Source organism: Oryzias melastigma, linkage group LG18 (genome assembly GCF_002922805.2).
Source record: "Oryzias melastigma strain HK-1 linkage group LG18, ASM292280v2, whole genome shotgun sequence".
In the NCBI taxonomy this organism is placed as follows: Eukaryota; Metazoa; Chordata; class Actinopteri; order Beloniformes; family Adrianichthyidae; genus Oryzias; species Oryzias melastigma.
The window spans coordinates 14,383,241-14,408,387 of NC_050529.1; the positions used below are offsets into that span (position 1 = coordinate 14,383,241).

The window sequence follows — 25,147 nt, forward strand, 5'->3', positions numbered from 1 at the left end:
TGTAGCTAAACATTTAAATATATTTATTATAGAAAAAATATATTATTTATTAACGATTTTTTTAATTGTAGTTCAAATATTTCAGTTTATTGTAAAAATGTGTTGAAAGATATTCTAAATCTCAAAATTTGTAACTTAACCATTTAGATCACATTTGTTGCATTAATTCTAGGTCTCCTTACTCGTTTAGCATGATCAAAACTATCTCTAAAAACCTCATTGTACATAAATTGATGTGATCTTCCATGTAGTTCATCATCATTCCACTAGGGGCAATAGAAGGGCCTTCTCTACTCATTTCAAAATGGCTGCCTTCAGAAAATCTCTTTCGGCGGGAAAAGATTAGCTAATTTTCCAAACTTTGCGGTGAGAGTAACTCATCTATTATTTTTCTTTTTTTTTTAATTACTACTTGTTGCATTGAAAAAATACAACATTTGTTATCTATCTCTCAAAATATACAAGTATTTTGTGGATTTCACTAAAGCGTTTAAAAAACATCTTAATTTCTCTTTCTTTTATGTAGTGGGCTTTACAGAGTCAAAAAAACTTAAAAACTTAACTCAAGAAATAGTTTTATCTTAAAGGTTTAAAATAGTGACCTAAATTTCTATAGTAATGATGAGATTAATGAATTTTCCCCCTTTTTTGAAGTGTCAAAGCCCACTTTTTTTTGTTTTGTGGATCTTTAAGCAGAAAGATAAAGCACTCTTCCCCCTAAATGTATCCTGTTCTCTCATTGGTTAGACCGCCTTCCCTATGCTGTGATGAGACCAATGTCCAGTGGTTTGTTTGTTTAAAAAAGCAATTACAACTTTGTATCCCTGTATCTTTATCTCAACACTGTTGCAACTCATCTGACTGGGTTATCTGAACCTGTTATCTAACCAAGTAGGCAATTTCACACAACTTTGAACTCTGGACTGAACCACTGACGCCCTTAGAGAAGTCGGACATCTCCAGTGAAGAGTGCTGGTTCTTATCTTTTAAAGAAATTCTCTTATAAGTTTTGATCAAGGAAATACCATATCAATTGCTTTATCAGGAAATGTCTACAATGGTGATTTATTATTTTCTTTTTTTCTACCACCCAACACATATTTTGTTAGCTCTCACCTTATGTTTCCACAATCTGACTCCATTTATAGGTGTACAATTATTTCAACTTATGGAGCCGCATAAAGCTACACGTTAGCCACATTAGAGGCATTAGCAGGTTCACTATGCCTGTTACTCCCAACCTTGTTTCCAACACAAAAAAAAAAACAAAAAAACGGATACAGCGACAACCGACATTAATGTGTCTCCCAATGTTACCAACTCCCAATCTTGTTAGAAATTAAAAAAGTCAGACACTGCTACACGTTATCGGCATTTGCGTATTTACAGCAACACTCAAACTTGTTTGGAACTCTTAAAAAGAAATAAAACAGACTGAAATTTTGATAGAGCGCTGTGTACCTCACAAATTCCCTTTAACATCTGTAAGCACAACCAGAATTAATCCATATAAGGCGCTCCAGAGTGTAAGGCACACTGTTGTTTCTTGACTTTTAAGTGCGCCTTATAGAGCTTTTTTTCCCTTTTTAGTTCTTATCTATGACTTAAAAGGTAAAAACTCCAATTTCTTAGAAATTCAATGCATGGTCTCCACTTGTTAAACAGTTTTCTGGTGATGCAATCACTTAGGATTTAGAAATAAAGCACAAAGACCAATAAAGGCTGCACAAATGTCAGCTAAACCAAAAGATGATGTGCTGTGGGGATTAAAATACTGGCATTGGAGTCATTGTGAAACTCTGCTAAGGGGTTCGTTTCCAAATCTTCGCACCCTCTTTAAAAGTGCTGGACACTCTTGGATAATTTAAAGGAGCATCGGATTAACCATATCTAAAGAGATGTTTTAATTACCTCAGTCTGTGCTCACTGGGGCGAACATATCTTCATAACTGACAGACTTTCCGGCGTCACTGGAAGGACTTAAATGAGGTGACACAGGAGCCAGTTTTCTTTCTCCAGCTGTCTTGTTGGTGGACCTCGGCTCATGTTGCGCTGTTGTACCTCTTACCCACATCCCTGCTAGCGGGACAGATGATTTAGTAGATTCAACTCTTGTAAAAAGGCTGGAGGATTTCAAAAACTGGCCTGAAAACTCGCTGTTGTTGGGAAAAATCCTAAAATGTGTTCTTCTAGTTTCATCACTTTTTCTTTATTCCCAACAACATTGTGTTTAGGTGGTAAAAATCATGATATTAACATATAGTTTCAATATATTAACAGGTATCTAAGAATTACCTTAATCAATTGTTTTGCCTGAAAACAGCTTCCCTGGTTTTTGAAAATCAATCATTTTTCTTGACAAATTTCTGATTTAGTTTTGCCCTTTTTTTACGTTTCATTTGAAAGTCAAAGTGTGAAAATAATCATTTAAACTGGTTAAGGTGATTAGTAACATATTTACACCGCAAATAGGCTTTAATGAATTCCGGTGCTTTGTCAATCTCCAGGATTTGACAACAAATATCTGTTTTATAAACTGAGTTTGCAAAACTGCAGGTAACACTGGTAGAATAATATACACATTATTAATTTCCTCTTTTTTGGGGAATTCGTCATGGTTCAGTTTTAGGACTTATGTTGTTTAGTATAGTGTTCCCTCACTTATTGCAGGGGTCACATTCTCAAATCTCTGACTACACACTTTATACACTTTTCTCTTGTTTAAAGTTCAAACCTCCACAGAAAAAAATCCAGTATTATAGAATGAAAACAAAGATCTGATAGTAATCAAAGATTTATGTAGATTTAGCAAACTCAATACATACTGCATAGGAGATACGGATTGGAAACAATTGATTGTTTAAGTCTACAGCCAATCAGGAAGCAGAACACAATACTTTGTTAAAAAAACATACAAAATTGTACTGAAAGAAAGAGCGAGACCACAAAAGGTGAACCTTAACATAGCAAGGGACTTTTCTGAAGAAAGAAAAGCTTATATCCTGTAAGTTGTAGTTGGTCTGTCTTGTGCTTTGGACACCTAAATGGTCTAAACCCGGGGGGTCATGCTCTACTCCTCCAGGGCCGGCCTCCTGCTGGTTTTCCAGAAATCCTACCACTGATTACCTGGATCCGGTGTGTTTAGCCAATAAGGAGCTTCAATAGAAGGTTGGTTGGAAAACTAACACATTCTCACTCCTAACCAGTCATGTATGGACGTATGGTTTGGGCTCCCTCTGCGCCACTTTTTGACGTTTTGGGTGGGGTATTGAGGGGTACCCAGCCCTTGGAACACGGACCGGTACCCTAACCCAGTTCGCGTCCTGAGGGTTGGGGATCCTACAGCCAGCACGTCAAAAAACGATGAGTTTGCGACACCCATGGGTCAAAAAGTGGCGCGGAGGGGGCCCGAATAAAAGATTCATATATGACCAGTTGGGAGTGAGAATGTGTAGAGAAAACATGTAGGATATCAGCCCTTAAAGCCTGGTCTAGACTTTTTTGGTGAACTATAATGCTTCCTGAAACATGGATTTACTATGCAAGTCAGATAAATCAACATTTATTTATCATCCTCACTATCAATTAAGTTTTCATAAGATAACATCACTGTTTAACCCTGGTTCCTTCCAAATTTATTTATGTTGTGCATTTAAAAATGCCTTTTGTTTCTAAGTTTATCTTCTTCTTGGGGATTAAATTTGACCAAATCTTCATTCTGGATTTATTTTCAGACCACGTTTTGTTCTGGAGGATAATAGTTCTGCACCATTGATCTCATTTTAGATAAAGTGTTGGACAAATCGTAATTATATTTTAGCCTGCGCGTAGATGTTTCCTTCGCTTAAATTATGCGTCAAAACCTGACCTTCCGATAAGGATGTTTTTTTATTCGGGTTGTTTCAAAAATGTGAATCCGATCACTGCATCCGTTACGGTTGAATAACTTGTTGACGCTGAAATATAATTGTTTATTTTTCAAGTTTAGACCAAACTTGAACTTTTCAAACCTTGCTTTGGCGCATATTTTGTTGTTGTTGGATTGTTTCAAAATGTAAATGCTTTTAAATCAAATAAATTATTCTTCTGCGCCTCGTATTTTAAAATTCAAAGTCTTACATCTCTTATCTTTGCAGTCTGTTTTTATCCTCCCTTGTACCATTTTTATGGAGCATCTTCTCCTGATCCTATGAAACTCTCCAAACCCAAATGACCAGTGGACTCGGTGACTCACACCACGCCGCCTCTGTCTTGTGGGAGCTGCGGCGGCATAAAATGACAGACTGACACACTCGATTTATGAGTGGAGAACAGGGTGGCTTTCAGTTTTAGGCCCACTGAGACTCTGAACTCATCGGACACGCAGGAACACGCTGCAGCAGCCGGAGAAAGGCTACACGGATAGACGAAGGAGCAGATCCTTCCTGATTCAAATGGTCGTCGGTTGGGAAAAAAAGAACACACGCTGACAGTCGCCTGTGCGGTCATTGTTAGATCGATTTGTTCACAGACGGAGAAACGATGTGCGGAAATGAAGGGGTACTACAGAGAGGACAGGCGCCCAGCGAGGGCGATGGATTGAGTCACTTGGGGAAAATAAGGAGCCAATATCGGATTAGACGAGCCAAAGGAGGAAACATTTAATTGTCTAACTCAGAACATTAGATTGGAGCACTATTTTAACTTTTATGTGTCTGTCTGGAGTGGGAAAAAGTCACTTTTAGGTGAATATCATGTCACCCATTGTGTCGCCTCATGTTTTTACAGCTCTTCTCCAGACTGTCTCCTCTAGATCCTCTGCTTGGTTGACTTGTTGTTTTGGAGCGACTGAAGCCGTGCTGCGTTCCGCCGGCTGGCGGCCATCGCCTGTGCTTTGGGAGAACTAAATATAGCTCCCTGCACCAGGACGAAGACGAGCTGGAGAGAAAGGGAGGCGCGTAAATATAGAGTACCCCGCGCACAATTACAGAGTTGAGCATTTGCTGGGAAATTTCAGGCTAAGGGGCGGGGAACTTATGCTAGGCTGCTCTATTTAGAAGGGTTGTTTTGTGTTGAAGCACGGAGAGATCCTTTGTTGTTAGTCATCAGATTTTGACAGAACACAACCAAGCTTTTGGGGAGAATTCTATTAGTTTCACAGCTTTTAAACTCTTGTTGCAAGAAACTGTTGATGTCCCACTCTGATCATCTTTTGATCTATCGTCAAAGCGTTCCCAGTGGCCTTTAAGTTATGATTATGCTGTTTTTAGCCAAAATAAAAAGTGTTTTCTTGGACATAGTTTCTGCAGGAGTTAATTAGAAATTCACCTTTGAATTGTGGGCGGGAATGCTGGCAGGGAGCAACCCCACCCCCCTTTCCCATCATCCATTGCTGAGAGCTCTTGTTTACGCACTCTTCCGCTAGGTTACAGCATCTCAGAGCATAACTAGAGATGTCAACGTATTAACTGATACGATTAATAATTTAAAAATTACCATGTTAACATTTATTATTCATTCATTTTCTAGAAAAATTTATGAATATTTATTAACGCAAATTTACTTAAACTTCGTGATGTGACCGTCTTCGGACGATTAAGGCTACCACGGCCTGCTTTAACTTCTAATAATGCATACTTCCTCGGGCATTATCACACTTATCAACACTTACACTTACGAAATAAATTAAGATTCAACCAATTTATTAGTACTTTATTATTGCTATTTTTTGTTTTAGATTGCTTTTTCACAAAAAGCAAACTGATGTCACGGTAACACGATGCTGGCAGCGACCTTGACTTCAGCAGCAAAGGAAAGCTATATAAATGTGGATCGTCCTGATAGGTTAATAAAAGCATCAGTTCAGAGAGAGAGTTCATCTCTTAATGCTTGTTTTTGTCCAGAAGATGAAGAAAAGTATGTTTTAAAGAAACCAGCACAGCAGTATAAAACATTTGGGAAATGTGATGGAACTTCTTTTTGTAGGTGTGCATCCACACTCGACAGCCAATCAGAATTTGTTCTCACAAATGACACTTCTGGAATATATTGATAAATTTAAAAATTTCAGACTATAAAAATGACGGAAACATTTTCTCTCTGGGCTTTTTTTGTTTAAAAGCAAAATATGTTCTTATGAAAGGTACCAAGTAAAAGATTGTGATTAATCACAGCACAAAAGTGGTTTTAATTGTTTTCATGGATTGACAGCACTAATCCTAACATAAAGGTAAAAGCTCCTGTAAATTAGGTTAAAATTGTCTTGTATCATTTTTTATCAGTCTTCCATAGTCTTCTATATTGTAATTAGAATTTTTAAAATATCATAATGCCAATGTTTTAATTCTGTTTCCATACAAGTAAAACCAGAACGAGCTCGTAAAGCCTTTTCTACATGTGCACTTTGACTTCCAGAAATGTAAACTTTGATGTCAGCAGGAAAAAAGCTTCTTAATTACAAAATTACAGAAAAACTCTGGCCAGTTCGCATGTATTTTACTGTTGCGTCCTTAAAATGTCTTAAGTATGCACTAAAATGTTGTTAATAAACAACCAAAAGTAATTACAGTTAAAAATTTCAGGCTTCTCGTCTGAGTTTAGCTGCTGGCAAAAAGCGTGAGGAGATTTGAAGTGTTTACGGCTGGGAAGTTAGCGCTTCTATCCTAAGCATCGGTGCAGTAGGAAACCTGGCAGAAGCATTAAGCTTTAAACCTTTTAATTGGAAGCGGAAAATGCAGGGAAGTTTAAAATTAGTTCCGGTCAGAGCAATTAGACCAAGAGATGTTCTCTGACGAGGTGAAACGAGTTGATGCTAGCATACATGGACTAAACTGAAGTTTTTTCTTCTTTTTTATTATTTTTTTTTTTTACATGAGAACAATAATTAAAAAGAACAGTTGTACCCTCTTAAAACACTGTATGAACATTTTTATATAGCGAGAGTTTTGCCTTTAAAGTTTACTCCTTAAACAACTTTCCTTTTTAATAACTACATTTTAGTGAATGGAACAGACCGGAGATGAAACATCAAAGAGAGTTTATACATTATTATAGTGATATAAAAGTGAGTATAGTTTCATTATGTTTCTTAAAAGTAACTTTCAGAATATATATTTTTAAAGAAACAGATTTTTGTTGTTTTTTGATGTACAAGTTTCTAATTTTATTTGTGAGGGTTTACTTTTATTTAGCTTAAATCACAAGATTCAGATTTAATCTAAATTGGAATTTGAAATTTCCAAAAGTTCCTTTAAGTGCTGTTTATTGTCATTTAAACTATTTAAAAATATATTTTCATGAACAGAAATGACAGAAAGTTTATCCAGCAGATGGAACTGGATAAACTGCACAGCCAAACTGTTTCCCTGTTAGTCATGAAAGAAAAGACAGTCTTTCATTTCAATAAGAAGCTACAGTTGAAGAGCTATGTGACACATAAGTGCAAATATTTGACTTTTACTTTTATTATTGGAATTCCTCCACTTGCAAGGCGAGCAGCAGGCAAGGTGCATTATGGGAGCTGACATTTTCTGTGGTTTTTGCTCCAGTTTTGAATGTTTGTTGAGGTTTTAGTTGTTGGACTTTTGTGTTAGGTTGGTTATTTTTTTCGGTCTGTGGTGTTGTGTTGGTTGGGATGTTGTTACTGCAGCCCCAAGGAAGGACTCTACAAACACAATTGAGGTTTGACGACTGGCGTACTGCACTGCAATGATATGTGTTTTGCTGGGATTCCTTTAGTGATTCTAATAGCTATGTGTGTATTTGCAAATATAAATCAACTGTATGAACAATTTGGTCATTTTATGAGCTGGTGTCATGAAGTAGAAAAGGTTATCAGTATTTTGGCTGTGATTTCCAGCCCTACTGATGCACAGATCTGATTAAAAATTACATTGATTTAGAAAACTCTTACTATATCCTGTAAAATATTAACATTTTTTAGTTATAATTACTTGTTTTTGAGTACTTTAATAGGTCTCATAAAGATTGAAGTTGATATTGGGAAAGCAGGTTTACCTTGCCTTGAGGGACAATAAAAAGAAAAAGAAAGTAAATGCCTACATACCAATAAAAGTGCTTTTCTCTTCAAGTGTTTGTAGCATTCAATTTTTATTTCTCCCATTGATTATATGTGAGAACTAGACTGAGCGAGTGTAGCGTCGCCATTGATCATTTCTTACTTCTGGCTCCAATAAAATTAAGTCAATTTTGTCGCCATGTTATCATGATACAGACGCCGCCATGTTATAGTCAGCAGTGATTGGTCACACCCCTACCATTAGTTCGGGAGAACCTTTCACGTGTTTTGAACATTAGACGTGAGACCACCTGCTTTTATTTAGGCAATGAATTGGACGGTGCCCTGCGACAGACTGGCGACCTGTCCAGGGTGAACCTCGCCTTCGCCCATCAGTAGCCGGGTTAGGCTCCGGCACCCCCGCGACCCCGAAAGGGACGAAGTGGACAAGAAGAGGGATGGATGGATGGATGGATTGGACGGTTTATATCTTCCAGAATTTGCACTACAGAAGAAATCAGAAGAAACATGATAATCAAGACTAAGTTTTTAAAAAAGTCATAGAAGTCTTGGAGGCAGCAGGTATTTCTTATTTGGAATGTGAGGGGGAGGAGTCACACCAACACATTCTCATCTTCAAGTCCAGTACTGGATTATCTAACCCAGTACCGGTACCCTAACCTGGCACCGGACGTGGGACCAGATAAGTTACTGGACCAGACATGAACCACTACTGGATTACCTAACCCAGTACTGGTACCCTAACCTGGCACCAGATGCAGGACCAGATGAGTTACTGGACTCAACCTGAACTGGGCCCTTCTGGGTTAGGAAACTGCTACCCTAACACAGTACTGGTACCCTAACCCGGCACTGGACGTGGGACCAGAGATACTGGACCTGACCCGAACGTGGCACTGGATGGGACCGGCTTAGGGTACCGGTGTGCTCACCGTTCTGATACTGGACCAGTTCACGGCCTGAAGAATGGGATCCTCAACCAAATGTCAATATGTGATAACTGCAGTGAGAACTGGAGCAACGGTTGGTTCCAGTCAAACCAGACTACTCCTGGTTGCAGTGGTGATGTTGAAACGTGAATCAGTCATTGTGTGCACCCATCCTAACTGTTTCATCAGGGACCAGTGCACGGATTTGAGGTTAAATCCATAAACAATCATTACTTTGATCCTGTTTGGTACACAGTGTTTTAGTCACAGTACAAGTCCTTTGTGTGGATAAAGATAAGACCAAAGTGATATAAGCGTATGTTTATGGGCGGCAGTTATCTCATAGACTGTAAAAGAGGTCATCTCAGGGTGCGATACACTTCAGTCAAAACAGTTTTCTAATATATCAAACACAAATACAAACATTTGTAAAACAACTGACAAGAAAACAGAAATACAAACCATCAACCAAGAGGATTTCTAGAGGATTGAATCAGGTTTGTTAATAATAAACCTACAGATGAGTGTTTTAAACATGTTAGGACATGTAACAAGGAGGTCCGCATCTATAATTTGACCGTTTCAGCCTGACAACCAGTGATTTAAGCAGAAGTGCACAGCTGCAGAAAGACAGATGGCTGCACGATGCCATGTGATTTGGGACTCCTGCCTCCACACATTATCATCGGCTCCCAATCCCCATTAATCCCCATCAACTGCGCCGGCACGGTCCGTTTTGAGGGAATATTCGCCGCCACGGCGTGTTGCTAAACTCACCTGTGTGTTCAAGTGCTGGAGACTGGAAGCAGACATTCCAAACCCATGTTTGTGTGTTTATTTCTTATCTTCCTGTGTGATTTGGAGTCTTTTTCTGGACAGTATTTTATTTTGCTGTTGTCCATTTCAGGGTTACAACCGATAAGCAGACGCTGATACATTACACAATATTTTAAAATGAATTGATAAGGAGAAGGCATCATATAATCATGTCATAATATTTATTTTTTAACTTTGATATTGTTTATTAACCTCTTCACCCGTTGTGTTCTTGTTCCTCCAGAGAGCTGATGTCGGGGGGCTTGTCTGTGGGGAGACGACCTGGTACCGCTCAAGGCGCTTCAACGTTTCTTTTGTGACAGCCAATCACACGGAGAGGACAGCTGGACCCGACGTGGCCCTGAAGCACTTTGACAGACGTTGATGGAAAAAAAAACTTTATTTTTTTTTTTTAATCTCCTCACTTTCATCTGTCTGGTGGAGCAAACCAACAGGGATGTGTGCCAAAAGACATTCTTTAAAAGAAAAAAAAAATGCTGCTCCCATTCTTATACTAAAAGCCAATGACAGGAGGGTACAAGAACAGAGAACAGTGCTTTTTGTTTTATTTTTTCCTAATCAAAAACCTTGAATGGCAATCTGTCTAAATTCTATGTGAAATATATGTCAAAGTGCCTAATTTTTCATGTCATTTTACAAAATCCATCAAACTAAAGCATTTACTTTTTCTTTCTAGATTTGATATATTTCAAAGCGCTTAAAATGTTAGCGGGTACTGCGTTCATGCTAGCTAGAAACATGTTTTTAGAAAACATTTTTTCAGTAAAGTAGAATGTTTTTAGAGTGAGCTGATTGCTTAAAACTAAAGCAAATTTTTGAGCGCAGTATTTATGCTAAAATAGTACCAGCAGTTTTCTACTGTGAGAAATATTAGCATAGCAGCCGTTAGCATTCGTTCTTACCACCTTAGCATCAATAAATTCTTCTTTCCTTCCTCCTTTGACCTTTTAATGAGCCATAAGTGGAAGTATCAAACACAGGCTTGAAACAAAAGGGCGCTCGTGACAGGGAATGAAGTTGCTCGAGATCAGATTAACATATTAGCATCGTGTCAGGACGTAAATTCACTGTCCTGCTGACCACAGCTCAGGGTTAGGCCCCCTGATATAGAGCCAAGCAATCCTATTAGTGATATTACCTCCAGACACTCATTTAATCCCCTTCATCTCAGGGTGCTAAATAACATAAGGTACAAACAGCTGAGGACAGAGAACCTATCATTAGCCATGCTAATGCTAGCTTTATCGCAGTCAGCACACTTGTTGGAAAGGTGTCGCCGTCATTTCAGCTTTCAAACTAATTCTGCAGTTATGTGACACAATTAAACAAAAAAATCTTTTGTCTTTAGCTTAATCTTTGCTATGCATTAGCACTAAAGTGCCTGTCTTTTTCCGCCCGTTTTAGCAGTTTTCTAAGACCTTATATCAGGTTTAATTTTTGGGCTGTACAGTTCACATACATCAATTATTTTTATGTTTTAGGTAACTTGCCATATGGTCCTAACCTGAGGATTTTTTTGTTTTTCTATTTGTAGCAGGTTGTCAAAGCCAAACAACAACTGGTTCTCACGTCAGAATGCATTATTTTAAGTTTTTTGTGTTTTTTTGAGTATTGCAATCTCCTGGAGAACTCTTTGACAGTGAGGAGAGCGAACTGTGACATATCGGATCTGACTCTCTGGGAGGAAAGACTTTACTGTCGAACGAGGCTTCAACGTGCATGATGAAAGAGAAAAGCCATCATGAAAAACAGCAACATGGACTTGTGTGTAGCTTTATACTGTTGGAAAAGTCTCGTTCTGACTTCATCTTTGTTCAGAAGAAACTTTTCAGTCGATTAATTTAAGATGTTTGACCGGCAGAAAAACACATAAACCTACAATTGTTTTTTTATGTTTTGGAGATGTTCTCATGTCAGCCAAATGCTTAAAGGTACTTGTGGTCTCAAGAGAAAGCAACAAAAGCCAGCTTTCTGTTCATCGTGACAAGCAGACTCTATGCTCATGCCATTCAGAGCCCCCGTCATGCCCTGAGCTCTCCACGAACACGTTCAAACTGCCTCCGGCCCGGAAATGTTCCTATGCGGCTGCCTCTCGATGGTCTCAGCCTCGTGCTATAAATCATGGGAGAGCTCAGGGAAAGGTGAAGCGCGGGGGGAGTTCAACAATTCAAATGTCTGTACGTTTTCATTCATTGTTGGCAAATTTAGGTATGCTCGTGTTGCAAAATGGTACTGCTGCTGTTCTTTTTTTAAAAAAAAATGTTTTATCTATTCCTCTGAGGGATTGCACCCTTTTTTTTGGAGATTTGTCATTGATGTAGAGGGTTTTACTTCTGTTGCTTTAGAAAAACAAATTTGTCAAAAAAGAAAAAAAAATCCAACAAAAGAGACTGGTTTCTTTCTTTTTCTTTTTTCCTAACTGAACTACACTGCAAAAACAAGTTTCTTTAATAATAAGTCAAAACTTCTTACCTCATTGGCAGATTTTTTTTTCTTAAATACTGAATGTTCTCCACTGGATTATAATGACATTTTGACACATTTTTGTGCATCCTGTACAAAAAAAGGAAAAAGTCAATGAAGGTCAATAAGCACAACCAGTAAAAAAATGATGCACTGGACTATTAAGCAAATTTTCTTATTTTACTTTATTTTTTAAATAAGGAATTTTAAGTTTTTTTGGACCAAGATTTCATTTTGGTTTGTTAGATTTAAATTTCTAGCAGAGATTCTCCAACAGTGAAATTAAATATTTTAATTTAATCACTGCTGACATAACACCTGCTGCTACTACTTTTACTACATTGAGATGATCATATGCGATGGGGTGTCTGTCAAAAGGCTATTTTCTTTTAATATTTGTGCTTTATTCATGCAAAATGAAAAGTAGATCATTTAATAGTAACAATAGCATAAATACAAACCAGTGTGTTATGTTTTTCAAAGGGTGAAGGAGACTTTGTGACCAATATTTCTTACTTTTCTCCAACTTAGTGCATTTTTAAGTAAAGACAAGATCAGTATACTTGATTGACTTTTTTTTTAAACATAAAGCAATAAAATTCTGACATGAACAATATTTTGTTTGATAATCAAAAATCTTTCACAGCATCAAAAGGGAACTCAAAAAGCTTAAATGAAATAGTTATGTTTTATCATCAGACCAGCTTCAATGCTTTAATGCTTTAAACTAATGTCTTACTAGATACACATTTTGATTTTGCAAATGTGTTGTGTTCCCTACATATTTAATTTCTTGTGACGTGGGACTTCTATCCAATTGAACCTCGACACTATAAAAGATAAAATTCTTCCAAACAGTTGCTTTAAGTGAAGTAGCCAAATCAGGATCTCTGCTTTTCCTATTGATGACACGATCAGTGGGAGGATATAAAAACGACCAATCTGATCATCCTCCTCCTGAACTTTGTGATATTTTTATCTTTTCTATCAAGACAAAAAGAAATCATTCAATATTATAATTTTTTTCATCTAAAAAAGACAGCAAGTCTTCAAACTGGATCACAGGAAGGCAGAAGTACCGCTGAAAGCGTCCGTCATTCAGACGGGGAGAATACTGGGAGAATCTCTGATTGATCCCATGAACCCAAACATGGAGACGTGATTAGACTTCTTCAGAATAAATAAACTCTATTGATCCGTGTCTTCCATGTACTGTATTTGACATGTACAGTCATAGATAGCTCCTCCCTCTTGTGTCTGAATCTTCAAGCTAATGAACACATTTTTGTATAGCAGTTAATTTGACACTCAAATCACATCCCTTCTCAAACTAAGATTTTTTTTCTTACAAGAGGAATTTTCTTTTAAAAAATCACTTTCTCAAGCTTCATTTTTTGCTGTGTAGTCAGTGTGAGGCTGTAGTACAACAGTGTGGGGCCTCATGCCTACACACCACAATGTTGCCCTGTAGCGGGCAAGAGAACACGCCTGATGCCTATCCACACAAGTCTTTTGCTCACATTCACCCCTCCCATTGATAAGATCGCTTGCACTCGAGCTCAGCCGCTTGCCGCTCAACTTACCGGGAATTTGACCAACACGCTGTTTGTAAAGTGAGCTCAAAGAGCTCCTTCATGCTCTTGTTTCCCCCCTCCTTCTCTCAGCACTTGGTTTAATTAAATCTGGGGGATTTTTTTCGGTCTGGAAAATCTGTGCTCCTCTTGATTCTTGTTTTGGATTCTTGTACCATTGTTGGGAAATTGAATCTGAGCCGGCTGTAGGGACGGATTGAAAGGAGAGCTGGGTCCAGACAGTGAACATCTGTAAGGCGGAGGGAAAACCCACACCTGAGGACCGCCGCCACCTCACCTGTCTGCTCCTTTTCCATCTCCTGTTTCCTATAGGTGTCTGTACACACTTTTTTAAAAAGTTTATCTTGGAGTTGCTTCCCTCTTTCGCCAATTCTGATCCGTTCAGAATCTAAAACTGATTCAACAAATAATTCTAGGTATTGTCATCTCAGAAATGAACTGTTTCCAGATGAATTCCTCAGATCCAAATAATGCAGAGCACTGCGGTGAGACCAGAGCAGGTGCTGATGTTGTGAAGACCTTGAATGTGCTTTTTATCTTCAGTCAAGAAAGGCGTTGAAGGGCTGCTGGATGGGAGCCAGGGCGAGGGGACGCCGAGTACCTCCACAGGCTGGCCTGGAGCCAATAGGTGGACCCGCTATCTGCAGAGTATCACCTGATTCTTTGTAAAACTGACACTTTTGTAAAGACATATACTGGTTAAACCTGCAGATTCAGAGCACTGGAGCAGTGTGTGGATTAATCTGCTGTAATGACCAGCAGCAGAGATACGTGGGATCTCCTCTGCAGCTTTTGATCGTTTTCACATGATCCTGCCGTTCCCAGAGCTGTCAGCTTTAAGAGACGAGAAGGTCTAAAGTCTAAATGTTCTCAGGGCTCTACGAACCTGCTCTATTGTGGATCATATACAGATATTAAACAGATGGTTCACAAAACCACCTCAATGTTTTTGCTTTTACTCAACAGGTTTTTGTGCTTTCTGGTAGCTCAAATAATGTCACAAAGGAGAAATGGTTTATCGCAAAAAATACACTTGCAACTAAATGAAAACCTTTGAAAAGCGCATAGAGCACCTGTCAAAGTCAAGGCCCGCCAGATCATTTTATATTATTGTTATTTGAGGTCTGATGTTGTCTTGCGCTAGTAAGATATTTAAGTAACACTGTGATTATGGTGGCTGACCCTGCGACAAGCCCGCGACCTGTCCAGGGTGTACCACACCTTTGACCAACAATAGCCAGGATGGGTCCAGAGACCCCAAGACCATAAAAGGAAAACAGCGAGTTTAGAAGATGGATGGATGGATGAATGGATTAGTATGTGAGTGGATAGATGGATAGAGGATGGATGGACGGACTGATGGATGGATGAATGGATCAGCAGATGAGTGGATGAATGGATGGATGGATGGATGGATGGATGGATGGATGGATGGATGGATCAGTAGGTGGATGGATGGATAGATGGACGGACGGATGGATGGATGGATAGATGGATGGACGGATGGTAAGAATAATGGATGGATTGGGTTATGGATTAGGTAAACTGATGGATGGATAGATCAATGGATGGATGGATGGATCCGTAGGTGGATGGATGGATGGATGGATGGATGGATCAGTAGGTGGATGGATGGATGGATGGATGGATGGGAGAATATATGGACGGATAATAAGATGAATGGATGGATTGGGTTATGGATTAGGTATAATGATGGATGGATAGATCAATGGATGGATGAATTGATAGAGTGGATTGACATGACTCCAGCTTTTTTAAAGAGCTTCAAATTGGAAGTTTTACTATACTTCTAGAACATTCCAAAGCCTTCCTTAGAAACCGACTGAATGCTGCTTAACTGCGTACATTTGGAAATGATTGAATGTGTCTCTACCATAGAGCGCTGATGCATTCAAGCACACCTGAAGAGGGTAGGGAAACAGACGTCATGAACACTGAAGGCGATCCTGAAGAATCAGGACGGTTCATGAAGTGCAGTCAAGATAAAACCTGGTCAATGTGTTCGGATTTCTAGAACCAAAAACAGCATCTACACCTTCAGTAAGTGCTGTGAATACACCCAGAAGTCATTAAGATGTGTGCTCGGCCGCTCTGACGGGACGCAGAGTGCTCTTTTTATGCTTTTACACCCGTCGCCGGTGTACGCTCTGTACTGCAGACCGTTGGCAACACTTCAGGAAGTCTTCCTGTCTTTATGACTTCCTCCTCGGCGGAGGCCACAGGAAGCTCTCTGGATGTCGGACATGGATGCAATTCTTTGTTCCAGCAGCTAATGTGGTCATATTGTGTCAGAACTACTCATAAATTGCTTCCTTTTCATTATTTTGGTTAGAAATCTGGTGAGTCGGGGCTCTCCTGGTCAAATTTAGCAGCTCTGATAGAGCATTTGTACTTCCTCACATAATGTACTCGGCCAAACAAAAAGCTTTTCTTTCTCCCTCCCTCCTCCTCTTCCTCCTTCCCACCACCATCTCGTCACACTCTTCATGAAAGAGTCGGTGGTGACTGTAGAATTGGAGGGAGCAGATGAAAAAAAACAAACTGCCACACAGAGCGTTTGATGGAAAATGAGAGGAGGAAGATGGAGGGATGAACGGGGGGGGTGCTTTTATTTTCCTTGAGAGCTCCCTGCAAACCGCAGACACATGGTACAGAATTCCTCCTCGCTGTGGGAGAGGCGGAGGTGGTGGTGGGGGCCTTAGGAAGAGAGAAAAACAGCGTCTGTGATCAGGCGGCGTGCAGACGGCCAGGACGCGGACTGTGTGAATCTGGCAACTTTGATGGAGCCGGGAGCGCCTCGACATGCCCGCACACGGGAGTCACCTCAACGCCTCGCAGCTCAGTGGGAAAGTGGAAGGCCCTACTTTCCACGGGGGGGTGGGGAGGGGGGTCTTAATCTGGTGAACAATGCGACTGGTAGACCCCCCCACACACACACCCCCAACTTAGTTGCCTTGGGGCCCCTTCTGGAGGAATTTAGGTGGTAGAAAAGGTGAGGGGTCAGGTGGAGGGAATGAACCCGCCGTGACCTGAGAAGTAAACTTCAAAAAAGAAGTTTTTCTTTGATATTTTTGATATTTTTATTTCACCATCCAGACTTGAAGGAGGTCACACTTTTTTGAATGGCACTTGGTGGGCATGAAGATCCAAAATAGAGGAGCTGCGCCATCTAGTGGTCGGTGGTTGAGGTCATAACTTTTAAAAGTAAAACAGCCATTTAGACTCGTTTTCTACGGTTCAAACCCTAGAAGGAGCCGCATAGATTTACTTTTAGAATTTGGATAGTTCATGAGCATTTTTAGAAAAATAATAAAAAATAAATGATTATTCCTATTTTTTGGCACGATCAAAAGCAAAAAAAGAAAAAGAAACTAGCATCTCTCAAAATGTGATTTTTTATTTTTACCTTTTAGTAGGTAAAAATTAGTAAAAATAGTAAATGCCAAATTTGACAAAAAGCTGGCTTGTTGCTTAATTACTAGCTAAACTCCAAAATAGCCTAAATTTCATAATTAAACTAAATTATTCAAAAGTGTTAGCCTATTGCTAATATAGAAGCTAAACTCTAAATTAGCCTAAAAAATCTCAGTAGATAACAAATTACCCAAAAACCTTAGCTTATTGCTAAATTTTTCGCTAAACTCCAAATTAGCATAAAAACTCAGTAGAGGAAAATTAGAAAAAAAAGCTAACTTGTTGCTTAATTACTAGCTAAACTCCAAAATAGGCTAAATTTCCTTAGTAAACTTACTATCGTATTATTTTTCTTCATCCAGTGAGCTAACATGGAGAGATAAAAGAGCCACAGGTTGAAGACCTCTCAGTTAGGATGATAAATTACTGTGTTTGACCTAGATTGTCATAATTCAAGTGTGAATGCTGTGAATTGAATGTGGCCGCTAAAGATGCTAAAGCTAATAGCTGAAAATGCTGAAAACACTGAAGCTGAAAGCTTATCTAAATATAAGCTAAATGATAAATTTGACAAAAAAACTGGAAACATTTCTGCAAGCTAGATAGCATGCTAGCTTTAAAAAAATCAAGTGAGAACTCTCTGAGAAATTTTAATTTAAGTATATTTATTAAAAACACCAAAAACTTCATTTTCCTCTTTTAGGTCTAAAAAAGAAATGAAACACTTCCTTTACCTTTGGGCCCTAACCTCATGACTAAAGTGTGAGAGGTTTTCCTCATCAGGATGAGTTTAGAAATGTACAACTAAAAGATTAAATTATTTTGTTCAATAATATTTGTTTGTTGCTGTGTTTTATGGCAGTCCGACCTGTTTTGATTTCAGTAGACCATGAGATCCATTTTCTTAAAATCCTATTGTTTTAGGGTTCTAAAAATACTATATGGAAAAAAATAGAAAACAAAACAAAAAAAAAGGAAATCAGGTTTTTGTTTATGACTGAGCTCTGCTTTTATGTGTTGCTTGTGATAACCTGAATTTCCTCCAATTTCACTGTTTGTGTTTTTTCCTATTTTTGTCTTTTTCTGGTTAAAAGGCTGGGACAAGATTCAACCAAAACCAAAACCCAGACTAAATTTTCTTGAAAAGAATTAACAAATTTATAAATGTTTTTTTTTTAAAGAAAAAATTTAACTTTAAAGAATCCAAATGAAGTATTGAGAGGATTAGAACCGCAGCAGGACTTAAAAGGAGAAAAGTGTGTCAGCACTCTGCGTCACCACCATGAGCGGGAATGAGGACACAGTCGGTGGGAATACAGTCAATTTATAGAAAGCCTCAAGGATGCTTCACTTTTTTATTTTAGTTTTTTAAAAATGCTAATAAATGTCACCGACTGATCGTTTGAATGAAGCAGAAGTTCATCAGCTCGTTTTCTTCAGCAAAGGGTTCAGTAAAATCACAGCGTTTCCCTTTCCTCACAGGATTTACAGCCTATTGTGCTGCGAAATAATTGCCAGATTTCCAGTAATCGGCTTTTTAACTGGGATTCAAACATACAGGAATGCCAAAGAGGGAAGAAGGAATTCAGAGCTGTATATGTGTATATTTGAATAAATTATTAAACATTTTCTTTGTAGTTTCTGAATAAACTTCACATAAAAAAAAATTATTTATTTTTCTGATTTCTATTTCAGTTGTTTAGGTTAAACTCTAATTTTAATCCTTTTTTGAAGCATTTTATTTCAAAGATTTACTTGTAATCCTTTAACCACTAGCTATGAGACTAATTCATGATAGTTCATTAATCCTTACCAGGAAAATTATGCAAATCTCCCAAACCAAATACAGTTTTTTTCATATTCACCTTCCCAAAGTCCTCCCAGAACCAAGGTCACAAGCATCCCATAATACTCCAACAAGCCATTGTAGATAACAGTATATTCCTTTAAAACCCATTTTCCCAGGATATTTGTTTCTTTCCTCCTAAAATACTTACAATTTGGCTCTGAGAGGGTTAATACACTTTAATTCCTTAAGCATCTAAAATTAAGATTTGATTCTTTTTTAATGAAATGGCGCCATCTAATGGATTCTTCTGAAAAAACAGCTGTTGTATTTTTAATCATGCAAAAAAGTGCTCTAAATATTTTTACATTAAAATTTGCAAGTTAAAAAACATAATTTAAGATGAATATGATAATTTTAGGTCAGTCAATCTTAGTAGGAATGAACCTTCCAGAAGTTTAAAACTTCAACAAATATTCTCTCATTTAGGAAAGTTAATAGTCCAAACACTTGGAATTATCTCTGAAGAAATTTATTTTTTAAAATGTGCACAACTTTTGACAATTTTTAACTTGGTCTTTAAAAAATATGCTTTTCTTATTGCTAAGAACAAGAAGCAAAAACCACAACCTCCAACTTTTCCAGCTTTTATTGCGCTCAGTATCTTCACTGTTTGCCCGGACTGGGCGGTTTCAGGGACTTGAAGAAGATGTTCCCGGTGGATGTTTGGAGGTAATCTAATTCCAGCAGGTTTTCCCGCGCGTCCTGATGTCTTTCCACCGCAGACAAAACCTCCGACACGTTGAACCCTTTGCTTCCGCCGCTGCGTAGGAACAACTCCGGCATCTTTATGTCGTTGACCTCGTCGTCTAATTTTGTGTCTGCGACCGCTTGCGAATCTTCCGTCTTGTTTTCAGCTTTTGCTTCCTGATGCTCCGTTTGGTTGATAAATCGCGTGTTGTTTGGACTTGGGACAATCACGCCGGTTGCTCTGACGCTGCTGAACGACGCGCTCCCTGGAATGTCATTATAAGTGACTGCTTTGGCCCTCGCGGGGGTTTTTGGGAGCCTGTAAATGGGGGCGTTCCTGCTCGCGTTTATAAAAATGGATCCGTTGGTCTTCTTGTTGGTCTTCAGTCGGACGGGTCTTCCCCTCGCCGTGCTGCTGGTGAAGCTCCGGAGCGGCTTCTTTCCACCGTCTGCGCCTGATGGGGGGGTGGCTGCAGCTCTGAGGTGCTCCTCCGACCTCAAATGAGCCGAGGAGGCGATTTGAGAAAACGGAATCCCGAGCTTCCTGTGCGTTCTGCCATCCTTCCCCTCGTTTGTGGCAACACTTCCTTTCACCTCTGGAGGTGATTTGAAGTAGTCGTCACTCTGCCTTTCCTTGCTGGGGCTCGTCTGATTGTACCGTCCAATTATTTTGATGACATCTGGTTGCCAGAAGTCCAAACTCTTGAGTTTCAAACCTGATCTGTAAGGAGCAGTCACATCTGGGGACTTAACTAGAGCTTTGTCTCCCTCTAGTGGCCGAGTCCCAAATCCTTGCAGCCCAAACTTCCCCTTGTAGAGTCTTCTTCTGACTTGGTTTGGATTTCTGTCCAAACTTAAGTCACTTTTTGAAGGCCAATTCCTAGATTCTATTGGGGTTGACCTGGAAGTTGGATCTGTAGTGAGATTTGTGACGTTTAGCTCACCAGGAGAGAGCGAGGACCCATCTACCTGCTCTGGTTTTGACGGCGTCATCGAGGATGGTGCTCCCGATCCAAAGCTGTACTTCTGCAGCAGGAAGGGCCGAGTTTTGATGGCAGGGAGGCTGAACATCTGAGAGGTTCTTCTCGTGGGACTCGATGGCTCTTTCGCTGGTTGCCTCAGAGGATTTGCAAATCCTCGGATGCGTTGGAGGCGTTTCGGTCCTGGTTTGTAGTCTTGGGTTGACTCGGTTGAATTCACCTGTGGAGCTGTGTTCTTGGCATAGTTAGCTTGGGTATTTGGGTGGAGCCGAGGGACAACATTTTGCACCAAAGAGGTTTTAGAAGGAGACTGTGCAGGAACGTAGAAGGTGGCATCATGTTCTGTAGAACCTTGTCTGTTGGACTGATCCATCCTGTTTGGAGGTTCAAGGTTGGGGTTGAACCTGCCGTACCAAGGGGTACTAAAAGGGCTTTGCTTTGGCATGCTGACCCACCCACCCTCTCCATCTTTCAGTGTGGAATCCTTAGACGGATACAAGATGATCTTCTTGTGTCCTTGCATCCATCTGTTGCTCATCGGGTCAAGCGTCTTGGAGAAACTCGGACCAGACACAGTTTTTTCTTGGCCTGGATTCCGTCTAACCTCCAGGGGGTTTCTGGGTAAAGGGGTGCGAGGATTAAAGAAACCTGGTGACTCGCCCACAGGAAGCTCATTGGTGTCCTTGTAGCCTTTGTATAGCACTCTAGTGGGTGAAGGTGGAGCACTCCTGACCTCATTAGTGGGAGGTGGGAAAAGAAGAGGCCGAAAGGACGGAACCTCATTCACATTTGAAGGGTCACTTGTGAGGCTTCCATCTTTGCTCGGTTTGTATTTCCCAGTTTGAGGAAAACTAAGAGTTTTGTTGAGAAGGGACACTCTTTTGACCACAAAGTATGAACTGTTGGGGTTCCTAATGTGGGTTTGGCGTGTTTGATCCTCCTCTTTTGGCCTCTCAAAGCTTTGTCCTCCCAGCAGAGAGCGAGCAGTAAAAATGCTGCTCGCCGGCATCATTCCACTTGTCCTCGTTTGGGTCGTCCCAACTTGCTGCTGTCCGTTATCCCTGACATTTTTGCTGTAAGAACCGTAGCTGCTGGACTGGGCATACTGGACTAGAGGTGGCTGATGCTTGAAGGTCGACAGCTTGTCTGCGTAGGTCCCTTCGGCGCCAGTTTCACTCCTACTTCCAGCATGAATTCCAATTTTTGGGGACAGCAGACCAGTCGAGAGGAAGCGATGATGGCTGTTGGGGTGGTTCAAACGCCTCGCCACACTGGGCTCCAATGCATCATGGGCTGAGAGTGGAGTGAAACCAACTGCTGGTGAAATAACAGAAAAGGAGCCACAAGACAAGAAAATTAATGTTAGTTTGAACTCTTAAAAAAAAAAAAAGCATATAGCAAATTTTGAGTGTATAAGCTCAAAGTTTTGTTAAATTAAGAAAATATTTTTTACAGTTCAATGACAGAAAATCTAAGGAATTTAAATACAAAAATACAGGCCAAAATGTCAAAATATAAGTATTTTACTGTGAATCTCCATGTGCACAAGAGCAAATAAAACCTTTGGAGAGAAGTGGCACCCTTAAAGATTGTTGTATTTAGTCAACTTGAGTACAAGTACATCAAGTCTACTGTACACCATATATGTCTAGTGTAGGAAGTATACCAACTAAATACTTCTTCAGACTAAATTGGAGCATTTTAGTCTTACAATATATAGAGAGTATATAAAAAAAGGAAATTAAAAGTAAACTGCTTTAATTTTAGTATTGACCAAGTATACTTGTAATACACTTAGTGCAATTTGCTAAGGGATTACATGGGGAATCTGATATTTTGTGTTGTGAAAACAAGCAAAATGCATTGAGGATAGCAACCACTAGAAATTAAAACAGGTCTGGGTGATATTAAAAACACAAAAATGATAAATAAACAATATTTAAACTCCAAATGGAGAAGAAAATGATGCATAGAAACATTCTCAGAACTTAACAAAACAGCTGAATGTCATCCGTATAGAAGTTGACTGAAGATCCTTAAACCTTGTTGCACATTTTGCTCCCATTTATTAATGTTAATGTTCAACAAAGTGAAATTTGGTTAGTAGGAAGAGCAAAGGCTCACATGTCTTATCTTTCTTCTACATGAGAGCTACATTTTAATTAGAAATGTGGACGTTTCTGATTTGTCAGCCCTCAAAGTTGGGAAATGGCCGCCTGCAGATTCGGCCTTCTACCTGAAACGTTTGATGAAAAGAGAAATGGAAGCTCACTTCCAAAATGTGCTCACTAATCTATTTATGGAAATGTTTCACAATTTGAATCCTTATTGTAAACTCTTTTTCTATTGCAATGGATAAACTGTAAAAAAAAAAGTCACATTTATTGTTTTAAGAAAGTATTTTTAAAGAACTTTCTGAAATGTATTTGCTAAGAAAAGAGCATGAAGTCATTTTTCCAGACAGCTGGAGCTCACCTCCTGCAGCCTGTGAGGTCATGATAAATGACATGGCAGCTGCATGGATCAGCACTGAGACAAAGAGTCTGCATTGAGAAAAAAATGAAACAACTCATGTGGAATTGGAGAATTTTTCAATGTAAAATAGTCAAAATATGTTTAAAACGTACTATCATTCATCTAGAAAGGTTGGAAAGTCTTTACCTTGAGAGCAGAGCTGAACTGCTTAACATGACAGACATGCTGCACCTTTTGTGTTTTCGATCCTCCAAGCAGAGCTGGGAGTTCGGTGCAGTAAAATCATCAGCCTTGACTCTTCACTGCAGCTCAGTAGCTTCACTTTCAAGCTCTGCTGCTGCTGATTGGAGGCAATGCTGTTCACCTGGCAGCAGCTCACTTACTTCCTAAAAACCCTCTGCCAAGTTTTTAGGCAAAACATTTCAAAATAAAAGTACAAATTCATGTTTTCATTATTTTTTTCTTATGACATATTAGAATATTTAAGGTTTTACTTTATTAATCCAATTATTTTATTTTGTAGTGCTTTTATAGTTCATTTATCACTCAGAAACTCAAGAGTTTAGTCAAAATGTTAATTTATTCAACTTTAAATACAACATAAAAAAACAAAACATGTTGATTCATAATAAAAACACAATAAATATTAAATATTTGTGCATAATCAGTGTTAACATGTGCATATTTGTCAGTTTTTGGTTCTTTTAAGTGCAACAGTCACAATTGTTAACAGTTCACAGGTAGGCAAAGTTTCATCATTGGATAACAAACAAACAAAAAAAGTCACATTTTTTGCTGGGAGAAAAAAATACGGAATGATGCTCAGAACATGTAGCAGGACATCAAAGCCAGGTTCCTTAGCTCATCTGAGGTCATGCAGTCTGCAAAAAAAGAATAAGAAAAGAAAAGTTAGGTTATTTTTTAAATTGAAAACAAGCACAAAACAGCTAAATAATGAAAAGAGGTGTTCCTCAGGAAACTATGTTTGTGCTCCCTTTTTTTCTTTTGCTATGTTGTTTAATTTTACAACAACGATCTAATTGACTTATTGCTTACCATCTACTCTCTGCTCAGTCGTCTTGCCGCTTATGACCCGCCACACTTTCTTCCAGCACCGTCGCAGCATCCCACGCTCAACTGCCCCGGAGACGACACTCTCCTCCTCTGGGTCTTCTTTGACTTCCTTCATCTCCCCCTCTTCCTCCTCCTCCTCCTGGTCCTGGTCCAGGACCCCGGCAGCCACCAGCCGCTCCAGGGCGCACTCATCCACCCTGAGCTGCGCTCTGACGCAGCCCTCCCCGGGGAGGACGGTGGGGTGCCGGCAGAGCGGACAATCGATGACCGTCCTCCCCGCCAGCCCCCGGCTCAAACTGCGCAGGCAGCTCTCGCAGAAGCTGTGCTTGCAGTGCAGCTCCCGCGGACAGCGGCGGGCCGCGTTAAAGCTGCGGTAGCAGATCCCGCACTCGATCTCTGACAGCATTTTCCTCCTCCGATCAGCTCCAAATCCTGAATGACCGGCGTGGAGCCTACTTGTACACGCCAGGGAGAAGGGAGGGGCTCTGGTCGGCTGCCAGTAGCGCTCCCACGAGGGAAATGGGTGAAGTGAGTCACAGTGATGATGCAATGAAACTGGAGTGGGGAAGATCCACGCGCGCGTAAAACCTACCCATTTACGCAAACGTTTTTCCATCACAAACCCTGAAAGAATCAGCAATCTTAGCACAAATTTCACTCATTTAACGTTTATTTTGTCTTTTAGTCATGTTATTAAAAAATAACTTTAATTTATTCTCAGCATGTGGATGATTGACCTTAACCCAAACATCCCTCCTCCTTCCAAACTCCTTTCATGGTGATTTCCGTTTGAACTGGGCCAAAAATCA

At 39.6% G+C, this 25,147-nt stretch overlaps 3 protein-coding genes across 4 annotated transcripts in view; 1 reads left to right on the forward strand and 2 right to left on the reverse strand.

The window, feature by feature from the left end:
• The window catches only part of si:ch73-335l21.1 (insulin receptor substrate 1-B), a 58,811-nt gene extending 46,642 nt beyond the window's left edge, over positions 1-12,169 (forward strand). The window contains exon 4 of the mRNA XM_024288051.1: positions 10,007-12,169. Coding sequence (XP_024143819.1) covers positions 10,007-10,014 — 8 coding nt within the window. The 3' untranslated portion in view covers positions 10,015-12,169. The remainder of the gene's footprint in view (positions 1-10,006) is intronic.
• Positions 12,170-19,690: 7,521 nt separating this feature from the next.
• On the reverse strand, positions 19,691-23,620 carry LOC112155643. 2 transcript variants are annotated; one of them, XM_024287427.2, is made up of 3 exons: positions 23,451-23,620; positions 23,265-23,332; positions 19,691-22,103 (listed from the first exon to the last, which is right to left on the reverse strand). In XM_024287427.2, the coding sequence occupies exons 1-3, from the start codon at positions 23,486-23,488 to the stop codon at positions 19,726-19,728; spliced, it is 2,484 nt and encodes an 827-aa protein (XP_024143195.1). In that variant the 5' UTR covers positions 23,489-23,620; the 3' UTR covers positions 19,691-19,725. The 2 variants fall into 2 exon arrangements, with proteins under 2 accessions (XP_024143195.1, XP_024143193.1); XM_024287425.2 differs by having other exon boundaries at positions 19,691-22,106; positions 23,451-23,619.
• A 202-nt stretch (positions 23,621-23,822) lies between these two features.
• On the reverse strand, positions 23,823-25,120 carry si:ch73-335l21.4 (E3 ubiquitin-protein ligase-like). Its single transcript, XM_024288296.2, has 2 exons — positions 24,321-25,120; positions 23,823-24,145 (listed from the first exon to the last, which is right to left on the reverse strand). Exons 1-2 carry the CDS (start codon positions 24,952-24,954, stop codon positions 24,087-24,089), a joined length of 693 nt encoding a protein of 230 aa, XP_024144064.2. The 5' UTR covers positions 24,955-25,120; the 3' UTR covers positions 23,823-24,086.
• Between the last annotated feature and the right edge of the window lie 27 nt (positions 25,121-25,147).

Coding starts and splice junctions, on each gene's coding strand:
- si:ch73-335l21.4 (XM_024288296.2), bottom strand. CDS start 24,954: ATGGAAAAACGTTTGCGTAAATGGGTAGGTTTTACGCGCGCGTGGATC. Junction 24,146..24,320: donor GACTGAGCAGAGAGTAGATG/GTAAGCAATAAG, acceptor CTTTTTTTGCAG/ACTGCATGACCTCAGATGAG.
- LOC112155643 (XM_024287425.2), bottom strand. CDS start 23,488: ATGTCTGTCATGTTAAGCAGTTCAGCTCTGCTCTCAAG. Junction 23,333..23,450: donor AGTTCAGCTCTGCTCTCAAG/GTAAAGACTTTC, acceptor TTCTCAATGCAG/ACTCTTTGTCTCAGTGCTGA. Junction 22,107..23,264: donor GACCTCACAGGCTGCAGGAG/GTGAGCTCCAGC, acceptor TTATTTCACCAG/CAGTTGGTTTCACTCCACTC.